Source organism: Protomyctophum parallelum (assembly GCF_964188405.1).
Source record: "Protomyctophum parallelum genome assembly, chromosome: 4".
In the NCBI taxonomy this organism is placed as follows: domain Eukaryota; kingdom Metazoa; phylum Chordata; class Actinopteri; order Myctophiformes; family Myctophidae; genus Protomyctophum; species Protomyctophum parallelum.
Window position 1 is genome coordinate 44,122,207 of NC_139700.1, and position 15,330 is coordinate 44,137,536.

At 40.8% G+C, this 15,330-nt stretch overlaps 1 protein-coding gene across 1 annotated transcript in view; it reads left to right on the plus strand.

The window, feature by feature from the left end:
• LOC310857210 (voltage-dependent calcium channel subunit alpha-2/delta-4-like) overlaps positions 1–15,330 on the plus strand; it is a gene marked incomplete at its 3' end in the record, with an annotated part of 124,919 nt that overhangs the window by 32,426 nt on the left and 77,163 nt on the right. The window contains exons 14-23 of the mRNA XM_083762820.1: positions 1,278–1,295; positions 2,196–2,273; positions 3,308–3,388; positions 3,809–3,883; positions 4,405–4,491; positions 5,059–5,130; positions 5,972–6,033; positions 6,278–6,345; positions 10,157–10,202; positions 11,042–11,139. Coding sequence (XP_083618946.1) covers positions 1,278–1,295; positions 2,196–2,273; positions 3,308–3,388; positions 3,809–3,883; positions 4,405–4,491; positions 5,059–5,130; positions 5,972–6,033; positions 6,278–6,345; positions 10,157–10,202; positions 11,042–11,139 — 685 coding nt within the window. The remainder of the gene's footprint in view (positions 1–1,277; positions 1,296–2,195; positions 2,274–3,307; positions 3,389–3,808; positions 3,884–4,404; positions 4,492–5,058; positions 5,131–5,971; positions 6,034–6,277; positions 6,346–10,156; positions 10,203–11,041; positions 11,140–15,330) is intronic.

The window sequence follows — 15,330 nt, forward strand, 5'->3', positions numbered from 1 at the left end:
TGCACTTTAAAGAAAGGTAGAAAGACAGATCAGAATATCAACATGGTATAGTGTGACTGACATACAGTATACAGTATAAGCATACACATGATATACTGGTACATTATGGTGACAGTGGGATACATTATAGAAGCAGATATAAATAGATAAAGTGCCCCTCTCAGGGCACAGGTCTCCACCAGGGCAGGGCAGATTGTGGCCTCCTGGTGGCGCTATAATAGGCCAATGTGATAAGGGTGCCATTTCTTCTTACGCCTTGGATGGCAATTGGATGATTTGAGACATTTTGTTCCAAAAATGTGTCTTGCAAAGATCCACCTGTTGGTGGCCCTATAACAGGCCAATGTGAAAAGGGTGGGATATATTCCTCAGCCTAGTAGGAAAGTCAGTGAAAGATTTCACGTAAATTGCACGATGCGTTCATGATTTGAGGCATTTTGTTCAAAACGGGCAAATCCTGCAAACTTTGAAAGCCAATGTTAACCAATTAGGATGGAATATGAAATATCGGACAGATCCGTCTTGAACACATGACTATAGAGATACTGTGTAACGATTTGCGGGATTTTTGGACAGAATCTGGAGGAGTAATATCAAAAACAGGCCGTTCTGGAAAATGTGGGGCAGAGGTTCATCGTTGGCATGCAAAATTTGGCATCGACCGTGAGCCTGTAGATTAGTTTTGTAGAGAGTAAAAAGTAGCAGACCAAGTATAGAGCCGTGGGGGATCGACTCCAGTCAATGAATGTATAGTATATATGGGTTTGCGTGGGTTAAATATCACATTATTTACACAAAGGAAGTGCTTTTTTCACGTATTGCATACTATAATAAGCTTTTTGGAATGGAAACAATGTCATGTGTTCTCCCCACTAGCGTGTATGAGAGGTCATTTTGACCGTTTGTTTTAGATTTTGAAGTTGATTATCTTTGGCCCATGAAGCTTTCAGAAGGTTCCCCCTTCCATGACCATCATCATCCATCACCATTCTATCATCTCAGAAATGTTTGACATCTGAAACATTTTCTAAATATGAATTTAAGCACATGCTACTTCTGTCTGATTTTACTAGTGTTAAATTACTCATGTTCTGTTCTCCTCCCTGTCACTCTATACTTCCATCTTTCATCCGGGATCCATCCCTCCATCGCACTGGATCCATCCCTCCATCGCACTGGATCCATCCCTCTATCATACTGGATCCATTCCTCCATTGCACTGGATCCATCCCTCTATCATACTGGATCCATTCCTCCATTGCACTGGATCCCTTCAGCTGCCCAATACCAAGGAGGTAAAACGGAGTGAAAAACATATGTCCTGTTTCTGACTGTTGCGCGTTCCCTCCATGAAACTCACATTGACTCATAATCATCTTCAGTGTTTTACACAGTGTTGGTTTTGGCAGAACATTTTGATTTTAGTTTTAGTCATAGTCTCTTGAATAGTTTTCATTTAGTTTTAGTCACATTGTAGTCACCTGGAATGTTTTAGTGTTAGTCTAGTTTTAGTCGACTAAATATAAGATTTTAGTCGACTAAATCTACAGTTGATTTATTCGAACAAAATTTATTTTGGCAGGCCTTGATGTTTTTACACTTGCTGAAAATAGCTGATCTACAAGCCCACACAACGTGTTGCAGCGCGACGCGTTGTGAGCTTGTAGTTTCCATTTAGTTTTCGTAGGTGAAAATAGGTAGTTTTAGTCGACGAAATCAACACTGGAATACAAACACATCATCATCTCTGCTCAATTTCGAGCCAAAATCTACATTACATCATGAACTGCAATAGATACAGCTGTGAAAGATGTCCCATACTGCCCCCTGGAGTATACAGAGACAACTGGTACATACTGTTGTTTCGTACTGTATGTGGTTAATGTGTAAGATAATTAAAAAAAAACAATGCTTCAGAACAAAATATTATTTCCCAGATCAATGTTTAGATCAGAAAAGGCCTTTGCCAGGTGTAGATGACATGAATAAATGGATCCTGGATTAGTTGCTTTTGCTTACAAATATAAAGTCTTCGATTAGGCCTATCAACAATGCGTTAATGAGGCAGTAACACAGGCCTGTTTTTTAATCTCATCCGTGTCATTTTTAGTTTTCTCATAGCCCAATAATAGAGGTGGATGCTACGCATAACGTAAAATGAATGTAACGGTTGTGCTGTGTGTCTCCATTCTCAGCTCTTCTACACCAAGGCTCAGAGTCTGCTCCTCATGACCTCTGTGGCCATGCCAGTGTTCAGCAAGAAGAAGGAAACGGTCAGTAAACCACTCATGTTTTATCCATGCGACTGACGTGCACCTTGGAAATTAATTTTCAATGTGTTTATTTTGGGACGCACGGAGAAGTTGATGAGGACGATTCTACAAAATGTCTTCTAAATCCTGACAGTTTTCTGAAAACCCTATGTTTCTATGTCAGTGGTTCTCAAACTATTTCATGTCAAGGACCCATATAATTGTATGTATTTGGCCACCGACCCCCATCTAAAAATATGCAGTTCCAGCTAGTGACCTCCCCATAAGCAAACATTTGAGTTACAAAACGTTCGCTCAGAAAGAATATATCCACGCTATGAGCTTGTAGATCTGCTATTTATCAACAGCTGAAGCATAACATAATGATTAAAACACCAAAAGTGGTTCCCGCCCAGAATGGGTTTAATTGTCGCGTGTGTGCTCGTTTCTTGCACACACCCGCGGGACCGACTAGACCTGGATTGTGGTGAGCTTTTTTTCCCCACGCACTATGCGTCCCACGCCCCCCTCATGAAACAGACTGATCCAGCCTCTGCACTCGCTTATCCCGTCTATGAAGGCCTTTTATTCATGTATAAACCACCCGCGACTGATGCCCCTTGGTAATTCATTTTCAATGAGACGTGTGCGTTTATTTTGGAAACGTGCGGAGAAGTTGAGGTGGCGCGGTCCCGTGAAATTGTCCCGCGCATGCTCTCTTGTAAACACGCCCGTGGGTGACTGGATTGTGGTGAGCTTTTTTTCCTGTGTGTGTCGCTGATCCAGACTCTCTCCGTCTGAAACCACCTTTATACTGTAAGATGTCAACTTGAATATTTCTGAGGAGGAGGAAATGAGCCCTCGCAATGTCAGTGGAATTGACTCTAGAAGTATCTAGAAAAGTAGTTAAACGTTGTATGATTCAACATGCATGCCGTACGTGGACGTGGTGCATATTTTGCAGCATGTATTTTATTAAATGCTGTGATGATCATTCCCGAGACATTGACCTCTATCACCTGTCTCTCTCTCTCTCTCTCTCTCTCTCTCCCCAGCTGTCCCATGGAATCCTACTGGGGGTGGTGGGCTCTGATATCCCCCTGATGGAGGTCATGAAACTGGCTCCCAGATACATGGTTGGTCAAAGTTTTGTCTTTCTTTCTTTCTTTCTTTCTTTCTTTCTTTCTTTCTTTCTTTCTCCAACATTTTAAGCCTGAGCGATTTAAAAGGTTTTAGCACCACAAACTGGCTATTTTTGGTTCAACTAACTCAGTCTTTTAGACCTCCGTGGTAATGATAGAAGCATGTAAGGTATGTGACTGTACCGTCTGTAGGTTTAATGATAGAAGCATGTACAGTATGTGACTGTACCCTCTGTAGGTTTAATGATGGAAGCATGTATGTGACTGTACCCTCTGTAGGTTTAATGATAGAAGCATGTATGTGACTGTACCCTCTGTAGGTTTAATGATAGAAGCATGTATGTGACTGTACCGTCTGTAGGTTTAATGATGGAAGCATGTATGTGACTGTAAGCTCTGTTGTTTCATCTCCAGCTGGGTGCCCATGGTTATGCCTTCCTCATTACCAACAATGGTTACATCCTGGCTCACCCTGACCTGCGTCCGCTGGTGAGTCTTATAACTCTGGACATCACATGTAAAAGAAACATTTTATCCCACCATTTTAGACCTGTTTAATCTATACCAGTGGTGTGGTACCATAAGGAGAGGCAGGCAAACGTTGATGAACAATTCTTCTACATTCTCTAATTGTGTAGACTTCTTGTACTGTAAATTCATTAAGGCAACAATAATTTAAATCTTGATAGTTTGGTTACAAACTCTCCATCATTTAGCTGGGGACCACCGGAACCTCCTCAAAGACCAAGCTAGTGGTCCCCGGACCACTGATGTATACGACGACTTTATACCTTTATACTTTACCCTCTCACTCGCTCTCTCTCTGTGTGTGTGTGTGTGTGTGTGTGTGTGTGTGTGTGTGTGTGTGTGTGTGTGTGTGTGTGTGTGTGTGTGTGTGTGTGTGTGTGTGTGTGTGTGTGTGTGTGTGTGTGTGTGTGTGTGTGTGTGTGTGTGTGTGTGTGTGTGTGTGTGTGTGTGTGTGTGTGTGTGTGTGTGGCCCTGTTCAACAGTACAAAGATGGCAAGAAGTTGAAGCCCAAACCCAACTACAACAGTGTGGACCTGAACGAGGTGGAATGGGAGGACATAGATGAGACAGTAAATACACACACACACACACACGCACATGCACAAACTAAAACAAAAATCCATATTCTTGTGGTTTTTCAATATTTGTCCGACATGCCCGTAACTGCCTTACTAAGCATTATACTCTGATGACACTATAATAACTTCTACACCCGGACAAGCAGGCATGGAAAATGAAAAATAAGCTTCATTACATGTATCAATATTAAAAGAAACACTCCATTGCACAATGCTGTCACTTGCCAAAACGTATTGAGCTACACTTATACAGGCCGAACGTGGCATGTTCTTTTGTTGTTGCTTAGATTTGTTTTATTTGATTTATTTTCAGCAGAATTATTCTACGTTCACACACGCACAGACAGACAGACAGACAGACATGCGCACGCACCTACAGTGTTGCATGCTTCATTCTGTTTCTCTCTCTCGCTACTAAGCTTACTGTATGATGCTGATTTTGAATGTAACCTTTAATGCAATATTTTATAACAATTAACCTATATAGTGAGCAACGTAGACACACTATAGGGTCTACAGTGTGAGAGACTGACACTATATCAAATGTAATGTTCTCAGTTAAGAACTGCCATGGTGAGAGGAGAGACTGGGACATATAGTCTGAACATCAGAGCATCTATAGATAAAGGGGTGAGTGGTAATGTGGTATAAATCACCGTGCTGTGTATAGGTCAAGTCTTGTTTTTGGCAGCAACATTTGATTTTAGTTTTAGTCACAGTCCCTTGAATAGTTTTCATTTAGTTTTAGTCACATTTTAGTCACCTGGAATGTCGTTAGTCTAGTTTTACTCAACTAAATATCATAAGATTTTAGTCGACTAAACTACAGTTTATTTATTGGCGGGCCATGATACCGTCATAATGAAAAAAAAATTCACTTGCTGAAAATAGCTACAAACCCACTTGTAGATCGGCTATTTTCGGCATGCAACTAATTGTAAAATGACTTATACTGGATCTCTTGACCACTAGTCCCTTCCTAACATTTTAGTCTAGTTTGTATTTGTTGACGAAATTGTCAGTATATTTTGTCTTAGTTTTTAGTCATCGTAGCTCAGTTTTCATTTCCATTTACGGTAGTTTTCGTCAGTGAAAAAAGGTAGTCGACGAACATTTTTCATCTTAGTTTTAGTCGACGAAATCAACACTGTGTAGGTCATGTCTTTTCAAACCTTTCAGGTCTAGTTTGTTGGTTACTTTTGATAATATTTGTGGTCTTTTTATTAGTTTATTTAGCCTATTATTTATTTATTTCTCATTTTAGAGGTCTTAAAAATATACACATATAATTGATTCAACTGTGATGTTGTCTGTCTGCCAACATACGTACGGTTGTGTAGTCCTATCTTGTAAAAGTACAGAAAAGTCATCGAGATGTTTTTGCTATCATTGATGATTAGCTGATGGATAAAACATTTCAAATGACAAAATGTCCTCACATAATGACTTTGTTCTGTTGTTCTTCCAACAGAAAAGACCCTTTTATCTAGTCAATGACTATTTCTATACAAACATTGATGACACCCCGTTCAGGTAAACCAAATGCATATTTCATGTCTACATTGTGGATGTTATTGTCATTGTCTAATTACCATACATTTATATTGTATATTTATATTATTGGTCTCCCAGACACAATAATGAAACCCTGTTATTGAAGGTGTACACTTTCTCCACTAGATGGCAGTATGTGACATACTATTTCATCAGGAAGTTTGTGTAGCTTTTAGGTTGGTCAAAAAAAATCATGGTTTTCCCAACCATTTTGTGTCCTCAGTTTTGGCTTGGTGCTGACCCAGGGCCCTGGCCAGTTAATCTATACAGGCAGCGTGTCTGTTGAGGAAGGTAGGTTGTTTCAATGTTTATCATCAAACCATCATCCGATGCAAATTCTTAAACATCTGTGGCCAAATTTGACTGAGGGACTGCCATTGGATTATTTTTTTACATTTTTGTTTTTTCATGTCATATGAAAGCAGGGAATCATAGCTTCAAATTGACATATTGGTTGTTCAGTTTGACCCACCAATTTAGGAGATATGGCTTATAGAGTAATGTCTTGCAGAAAACAGCGAGTTGAGAAAACAGGCTTGAAAGGTTCACTTCTGTGGTCTCTAACATTACACCTAATATTTATTTCAGACATGCTCTAGTATGTATGTGTAGAGTCTGCCTGTGCTATAACACATTTTGGATAAAATATAAATAACTTCAGTTTTTCTCCTCTGGTGAACAGCTGGAGGTTGCAGGATGGCAGGATCTCGGTCAATGGTCACATTTATCATTTAACACTTTCAAGATTTTTCAAAAAAGGTACAAACATAGCAAATGTACTGCTTTTTTTGAGAATGCTGTTCTAAATCCTAAGATTTATAAAGTATGTATAGCTAAACACAGATGGTTTCCCGGTCTTCTGCTCCTCCTGTGTTAACCCTGTTGTGGTAAATAATGCTTTTTTAGTCAACTTGAGTAGTTAATTACGGGTTCAATGGCCTTTCCTTTATACTGACAATACAATTAAAAAAACAAAACACCCACACATTGACTCATGTATAGATACATAGAATCTCACGACCCATTCTGCCATTATGTGCAACTGAGTGTGGAATTATGTTGAAGAAGGAGAAGACTGACTGGAGCAGCTCGGACAATGCAAGCCTTTTATTATAGGTGCTAGCAGTGTTGTTTTTGGCAGCAAATTTCTATTTTAGTTTTCGTCATATTTTAGTCACCTGGAATGTTTTAGTGTTAGTCTAGTTTTAGTCGACTAAATATCATGAGATTTTAGTCGACTAAATCTACAGTTGACTTAGTCGACTAAAATGTATTTGATTGATGCCGTTGTAATGACTGATTTTATACTTGAAAATAGCCGATCTACAAGCTCACAATATTTTCAGCATGCAACCAAGTGTAAAATTCATTATACTGGATCTCTTGTGCACTAGTCCCTTCCTAACATTTTAGTCTAGTTTTTACCTTTTACAGGGGGGCGGGGGCATTCGAGCAAGGGGCTAAATATATACTTTTTTACAACATTTTATAGCGATTTATTTTTTAATTATTTACTATAGTCCTAATAAACCCCTGGAAATTTCATCTGGCCACAAAACATCACGAGATCTACTGAATGTGTCAAACTGACATATTGAGCCTATACACACAGTGTGGCTTCCCCCCAGTAGGCTACCTTCACATTCAGTAGATCCTGTGATCTTCTGTGGCCAGATGTAATTTCTTGGGGTTTATTAGGGCTATAGTAAATAATAAAAAAATAAATCTCCCTAATATTTTGTAAAGAAATACATATTTAGCCCCATGCTCGAATGCCCCCTCCCCCCTGTACAAAACAGCTAAAATCCCTAAAACGAAAGAAAGCAGCAAATGGAAAAAAAATAACACCCATCTTTTAGTTTCTCTAATAACAACCTAAAACATAAACCTTGGTTGAAAAAAACTAAAGTTGTCCTTTAAGAAGCGCTTTCGACACCCCGTGGATTGCGCAAAACGGCCTTGAATTAGTCATGGGAGTGTTTAAGGAGTGTTTGAGACGTACCCAATCAACATGTCCGTACTATTCTCTTTACCAGTCAGCTGATGTCACATACGGAATGCGCACTTTGGGGATCGTGGTATTACATTTCTTCAGGCTGGCACCATAGAAGACATGACATATATGACTTTGTCACATTTGGGTTAATTATTCCTATTGCACTGCATGCTGTCACCTTTATGCCTCAAAATAATTTGTTTCTATTGAAAAACACCAGTAAAATTATATTTTAATTTAAATTATAATTATATTATATTTGAAATGAGTAATGAGTTGAATGCGTGGTGCCTAATGCTGTGGCCCGTGATGGTATATGGTCTTCGCTCGTAGCATTTTATTGAAGAAGACTTGAATCGGGTGTGATACAGCGTATGAAAGCAAACTTCCCAAGGATTATGGAGATGTTTTTATTTTTTTTAAAGGTTGAGAAATGAAAGAATTATGGCCGTTTCTAATCTCAACATTTTACAAAAAAAAGAGAGCCGTTGGATTAGCCGTCCTTAGTTGGGCAAATGCATTCATCTGGGGATCCTTGACATGGGAATGTGCTGTGTGAGGATCACTGGTTTAAACAACATTAGGAGAAAAGCCCACATAACCACTTTAAAAACAAGAAAAGCAACCACAACTAGTAACTACCAATATGTACAAGCAACTTTACAGAAAAAGAAGCCGCTTATAATAAACAGACATGGCAACACTCCAGCAGACTCACAGAGCCGCTCAAGTGTACAATCAAACAGTGCTTTTTGCGTTTATGAGGTGGTCAGACCCACATCTAATTGTTATGCGCTTAGTGTTTTTAGGTCAAGGGGCTTAATAGCAAATTGCGCAAAGCGAAAATAATTAACATATGGACACTCCCACAATGCTAAAATATTCAGGAACGCCGTATGCCATATGTGTGTGCGTTCAACACGGGCCGATATGCCTTTCATAATACGATTGTGCGCAGAGCGAGGGCAATTTATGTATTACCACATTGTAAAACGGACCTTCAAAATCCAGCCCTTAGTCTCAGTTTTAGTCATCGTAGCTTGGTTTTCATTTAGTTTCCATTTAGTATTCGTCAGTGAAAAAAGGTAGTCGACAAACATTTTTCGTCTTTGTTTTAGTCGACAAAAACAACACTGGCCGGTGCTGCTAGTATAATTTTTTTTTATGACTAACGTTCATCAGAGTCACGGCTCTGATGAAGACCGTATATTATAGTATATGTCGAAACGTTGGTTATTTATATTTATACTACTGTAGCACTTAAATAAAAGGCTTGAGTTGTCTGAGCTGCTCCAGCGTCTTCTCCTTCTTCTGCAACTGTCTGTCCCTGTGAAAGAAGTATTGCCATAGCAGACAACCCAGGTACTCCAATAAAACAAAACAAAATCCTTCTAGGTGCAAGGCTCAAAGATATAAGCTGAGGTGAAGAAAATGCCAGCACTCATTGTATGTCCTTTTACATGATTTTATTTACCTCTGACAAGAGTGAACAACGTACGTGTTTCGGCCTGTATGGCCTTCCTCAGTGTTGTGACAAGACAATAGGAAGTCTGGTATTTATGTATGAGATACAATCAACAGTAATTGAACACAGGTGTCAACTGTTGTCTCTCTCCCTGTGATTCACCGGACCAGCCGTTCCATTGTTGGTATAGACTCCCTTTGTTCTGTAGAATTATGATGTTTTTTCCACATGTTTCTAAATCGCAGATTGAAGCCTTATTTGCTTTTATGAAATACCATCATCATTATTATTTTTCTTTGGAATGCTTCGTCGCATGCGTTCTAATGCTATACATTGACCAATCCCAAACACTCTTTAATTCGAATCGATTCTATTGCCATAGTTTGAACACTTCAGTTACGCTCTCGTCTTAACTAGCGCCCCTCAAAAATAACTAATAACCAAAAATAGCCGCGTTGTGAGCTTGTAGATCAGTTATATATATATATATATATATGAACCTTTATTGAAAGGATACCTCCTTGAGATGTATCATCTCGTTTTCGAGAGGGTCCAGCAGAGAACAATACAGTAGACAAAAACAGTTGAGGCGACTGAGAACTTGAATCCATGTTGACTGTGGTTTTATTCTTTCTCCACAGGCCTCCATGACCTCAACTCTCCAGACCTCACCATAGCGTCCGAATGGTACGTATCACTATAGAAAACCCACAATCCATTCACTTGTGGACAGTGACCTTTTTGGCTGTTGAATGAATGAATGAACACATTTTAAAGACGTTGAATAACGTCAAAGTCATTCCGAAGTTTGTCTCAGTACGGTTATTAAACTATATGAAGTCGTCTCTGTCGGGTGGAAACTTCATACATGGTATGTCCAAAAGTGTTTCAATACTGTAGGACATTAAATATGGAGTTAAGAGGTTTCTGCCCGACATAAACGAACAGCAAATTGAATGTCTAATTGGCCATTGTAAGATTATGCAGTGGTGGAAATTAAGTACTGTACTTAAGTACAATTTTGATGGATTTGTACTTTACTTGAGTATTTCCAATTTACAGTACTTTTACTTCTACTCCACTACATCTCGGAGCCAATTTTTTTACTTTTACTCCACTACAATTGTTTGAAAACTTTAGTTACTAGTTACTTTGGAGATTTTAATTTTGATTAGAAAACATACAGTAACCACTTCAAATACATTTCGGCCATTTGAAAATAGCCGATCTACAAGCTCACAATGCATCTCAACGCGACGAGCTTGTAGATCTGCTATTTTCAATAGATTTTGTACACATTTTGAACTTGTGAAATGGGACATTCTGCACAATGAGTAGCCTACTTTTGATGCTACATTTTGATGCCGATACTTTTGTACTTTTACTGAAGAACATTTCCAATTCCGTACTTTTACTTGTAACGAAGTAGTTTTAAATTGCAGTATTGGTACTTTTACTTAAGTAAAACAATTGAGTACTTTTTCCACCACTGAGATTATGACAAATGAACCCCTCCTCCCCCTCAGGACATACTGTGAGCTGGACATCGACCCTCACCACCGCAAGTACACACAGCTCCAGGCTGTCACACGCTACCTGCTGGGGAAGGAACCCGACCTGGAGTGTGAGTGTCATTCCCTGAACAAATAAATCACATCAGATCACATTAGACTAACCATATGAACTCCAGCATTCCGTCCCTGTTCTTTTTTTTAGACCCCCTTTTTTCCCTCTGTCCCCACTTTTAGTCGTTATGCCAGTTGAATCCTCCCCAGTCCCGTCCCCACCCCACACACACACACACACAGGGGACAGTGTGTCACTGCTGTTGTAGCCTGGGGTCCACCTATGCTTTCTATGGCATAGGCAGCTCCCGGCAGGATCCGCCGGGAGAATCTAGATGCAGCTGCGCGACATGAGACTAATTAATTAGAGCGACAGAGAGAGAGAGAGAGAGAGAGGGGTGAGTGTGTGTACGTGTGTGCGTGTGTGCGTCAATTTAACAAAGGTGCAGACGATCAGAAATCAGCAGAGAGTGATTCTCCCTGGAAATAAAAACGTCTGGGTTTCCGAGGCTACTGCTGTTGTATCCTACTGACTCAACAGTCAGTAGGATATGCAATGACCAATATCAACCTTCCCACCCGACTTCCCTCCCCGGGCCCATGCACCACGCCCGGCAAAGACAGTTGCACCGCGGTGGATTCCAACCCACAACCTCCGTGGTGGTGGGCGGAGACATTATCACTGCGCCACCTGAGCGCTTTTCTGTCCGTATTCTGGGCATGGCGAACATTCTGCGGAAATAGCCGATATACAAGCTCACAATGTGAGCTTGTATATCGGCTATTTTGAATGTTTTGAATTTGTAGATCGGCAATTGTTTTGGCAAAGATATTCGTGTATAGAGGGGAAAAAAGGAGGGGCCAAATACAAGACCCCTGGAGGACGTCGCACTGCAAAATATATCGGGTTGAAGTGGTAAAACCTTGTTGACCTTATCGACCATTGCTGCAGTATACCTTACACAGCTAGGTGTGTAAGGTACGATTTTCCTCCCGGAATTTCCCCCCGGTGGGAGGGGCTGGGAAGGAGTGGACGGGCGCAGTCAGTGCACACAGAAGACAAGGCAGACGGCTGTGTAGTTGAAGCACAACGGCCCTGCACTTATGAGAAACGGGTGCAGTACTAAATTCCGACACGTGCTTTGATCCGACAGTCATTAGACCGACAACCTACCTCTATCCCTAACCTAACCATAACCGCAAGCACGGGAGCAGCACATGTTCGAGCGCTAGTCCGACCGTTGTTCCCGCATGTCGGACTAATGCTCCGTCGGAATTGCGTCCGGATCCCATGAGAAACAACACAAATAAAAACTTCTGTGAAAACAGGAGCGCAACACGAGGATAAAGAAACATGTCCAGTTTGCTAATTCACAACTACTACTACTACTACTTTAGTGTTGGAATTTCTCTATTATAATACTTTCACGACAGCCTAAGTACAAATTATATAATTTATGAAAATGGTAATGTCACCCAACCAGGGCTCAATGATCATGTACCCCTGAGACACCACAAGCAGCAGGCAGGTCGTTATAGAAAAGTAACAAAGTTTATTAAATGCTCGGAGATAAAACAGGTAAGTATAAAAACATGTAGCAGGAATCAATATAACACTATACAAGTAAAATACGTAAATGTATAGGTATAACAATGTGGCAATTTATACAGTATGACTAGCAATTATTAAAACGTAGCAATATAAATAGGCACTGTATCCTAGGCAAGCAACAATCACAAGCTCCTCTTAAAATGCCCACCTCAGGAATCTGGATAATAGCACAGTGTTTGTTCCCACCCAATCTCCTAAGCAGCCCAAAGATTAGTGCACATAATTATCGTATACACATTAGTACATGCACGACCAACAAAAGATGCCACGGCAAATCAAGTGCACACAAACGATCACTGCCATAAGCCTATATCAAAATAGGATAACACTTCTATCGAAATCACAGCAGTAAAATACAAACATGCGTGTTCACCAATAGGGGCGGTAAGAGACAGGTGAAGCCAACACTGAGAATATCCCACCCCTGTAAGCAGCCCTCTGAAGCCTGAATGACCGCTGTACCCAATGTACTGTACACTACAATAATACGTGCCACACCGTTAAGTTAGCAAATGCCCAATAATAATCGTAACTATAATAAACACTATCGCTTCCCAACTCACGGCCCCAGAGCCCAGATTGTCCGTCCTCCCTCGTGACGTCACTGTCTCTTATCCAACCGGGACTCCGAACGAGGCGAAGCCCCGTATGTGGCGTCGGTTGCCTGGCAACGAGAACTGTCAAGCGATGGTATGCGGAGCTGCGTTGACAGTTGGTGGTCGTTCCACGCTCCACGGCCGTGGACAGAAACTGGGGAGGAGGAAACAGACTCTGTAAGCGATGGTGGTAGGAAACAACGTAGCGTCACACTCACACAAAGTTGAGACTCGGATTGACCGTCCCTTTTAGGCCGAGTAGTCTGGCATATAGCAGTAAACCATCTGCGTCGGCGGTCCTCGAGGAGACGGCGGGCGATCAACGATATGCGGCCGGCGATCCAACGCTGTTCTGCGGCGTCCAGGACGGGGAGGCTGGGAAGGAGGATATGACTCGTCAGTGACAGTGAGCGAAGTTGAATATAGGACCAAACTCACACAATGTTGCGGCTCGGATTGACCGTCCCTTTTAGGCAGAGTAGGCTGGCGTGTAACAAGGAAGCGGTCTGGTCAGGAGCTCGGCGTGTAGTCGGATGGGTGGCGTTGTTTCGTGTACGGCGTGGCATTCGGCGTGTCGGCGTCTGCGACCGTCTCTGTCTCAGCTCGGTTTTCTCTAGCGCGCTGCCGAATGTTTCCTCTCTTATACCCGTGTCCTCCAATAACGGTGCGACACCGCCTTCTCATTGTCTGTAGAAGGAAAGAGGAGAAACGCAGCACCTCCCCTACAGTCCAACAGTGGCACGTACTTGCCAGCATAACATGTATTTCAGTTCAAGTTCATGTTGTCTGTGTATATCATTCATTACAGTTAGTGTCCACAGGTGACAAACGCAGCACCACCCCTACAGTCCAACAGTGGCACGCACTTGCCAGCATAACATGTATTTCAGTTCAAGTTCATATTGTCTGTGTATATCATTCATTACAGTTAGTGTCCACAGGTGACAGTAACTACAGTGAATTTGCTTCACTGAAGTTGTTGTAGTCTATATGTGGGGATTATCTGACACGATCTGACACGTTTCTTGCCTTGTTTGCATATAGATTAGACAGTATAAACACAGCCTAAATCTAATAAATCCATTATTCATTTCTTAATGAATTAATAATGAATCAGTCTTTTGCAGCCTGCCATGTTTTTGACCTGCTGTATTTTATTTTTACCAGAAACTACAAGGTCTTTTACCCCTCCTTTAATAATTAAAAACACTGCTTTTGGAGAATGACAAGGACTGCAGAGTGCTGCAACCCAGTCTGAAATGAAGCAAATGGAGGTACCCAGACACAATAACAGGGGAAACCATTGCAAATCGCCTACAGTAGTGTTCACCCAGAAAGGGTCCAAGATAGCGTCACCGTGCTAGTGTCTCTGTGGCTACCGTGCTAGAGTAATGTAATATTTAGACCTGAGCACGACTCTACAAATAATGTACCTTCTAAATCCTGACAGTTTTCTGAAAAAACGATGTCTCTATATGTCAGTCGTTCTTCATGTCAAGGACCTGAAAATAAGTACAACTCAAAGATTTGAGTTAAAAATGTTCGCTCTGAACGAATATATATTCAAAGATGTGCGCCACATTTCGCCAAAATAGCGATGAGCTTGTAGATCTGCTTTGTAGATTAAGTACTGTAATTAAATACAATTTTGAGGTATTTGTACTTTACTTGAGTATTTCCAGTTTCCAGTAGGCCTACTTTTACCTCTACTCCACTACATCTCAGAGCCACAATTTGTACTTTTACTTCACTACAATTATTTGAAAACTTTAGTTACTAGTTACTTTGGCGATTAAAGATGTCATTAGAAAACATACTTAACCACTTCAACCTTATACATTTCGGCCATTTGAAAATAGCCAATCTGCAAGCTCACAATGTGTCGCGTTGCGAGTTGCGATGCATTGTGAGCTTGTAGAGCTGCTATTTTCAATAGATTTAGTACACATTTTGAAATGGCACATTCTGCACAATGAGTACTTTTAGTACTTTAAGAACATTTTGATGCCGATACTTTTTCACTTTTACTCAAGTACATTTTC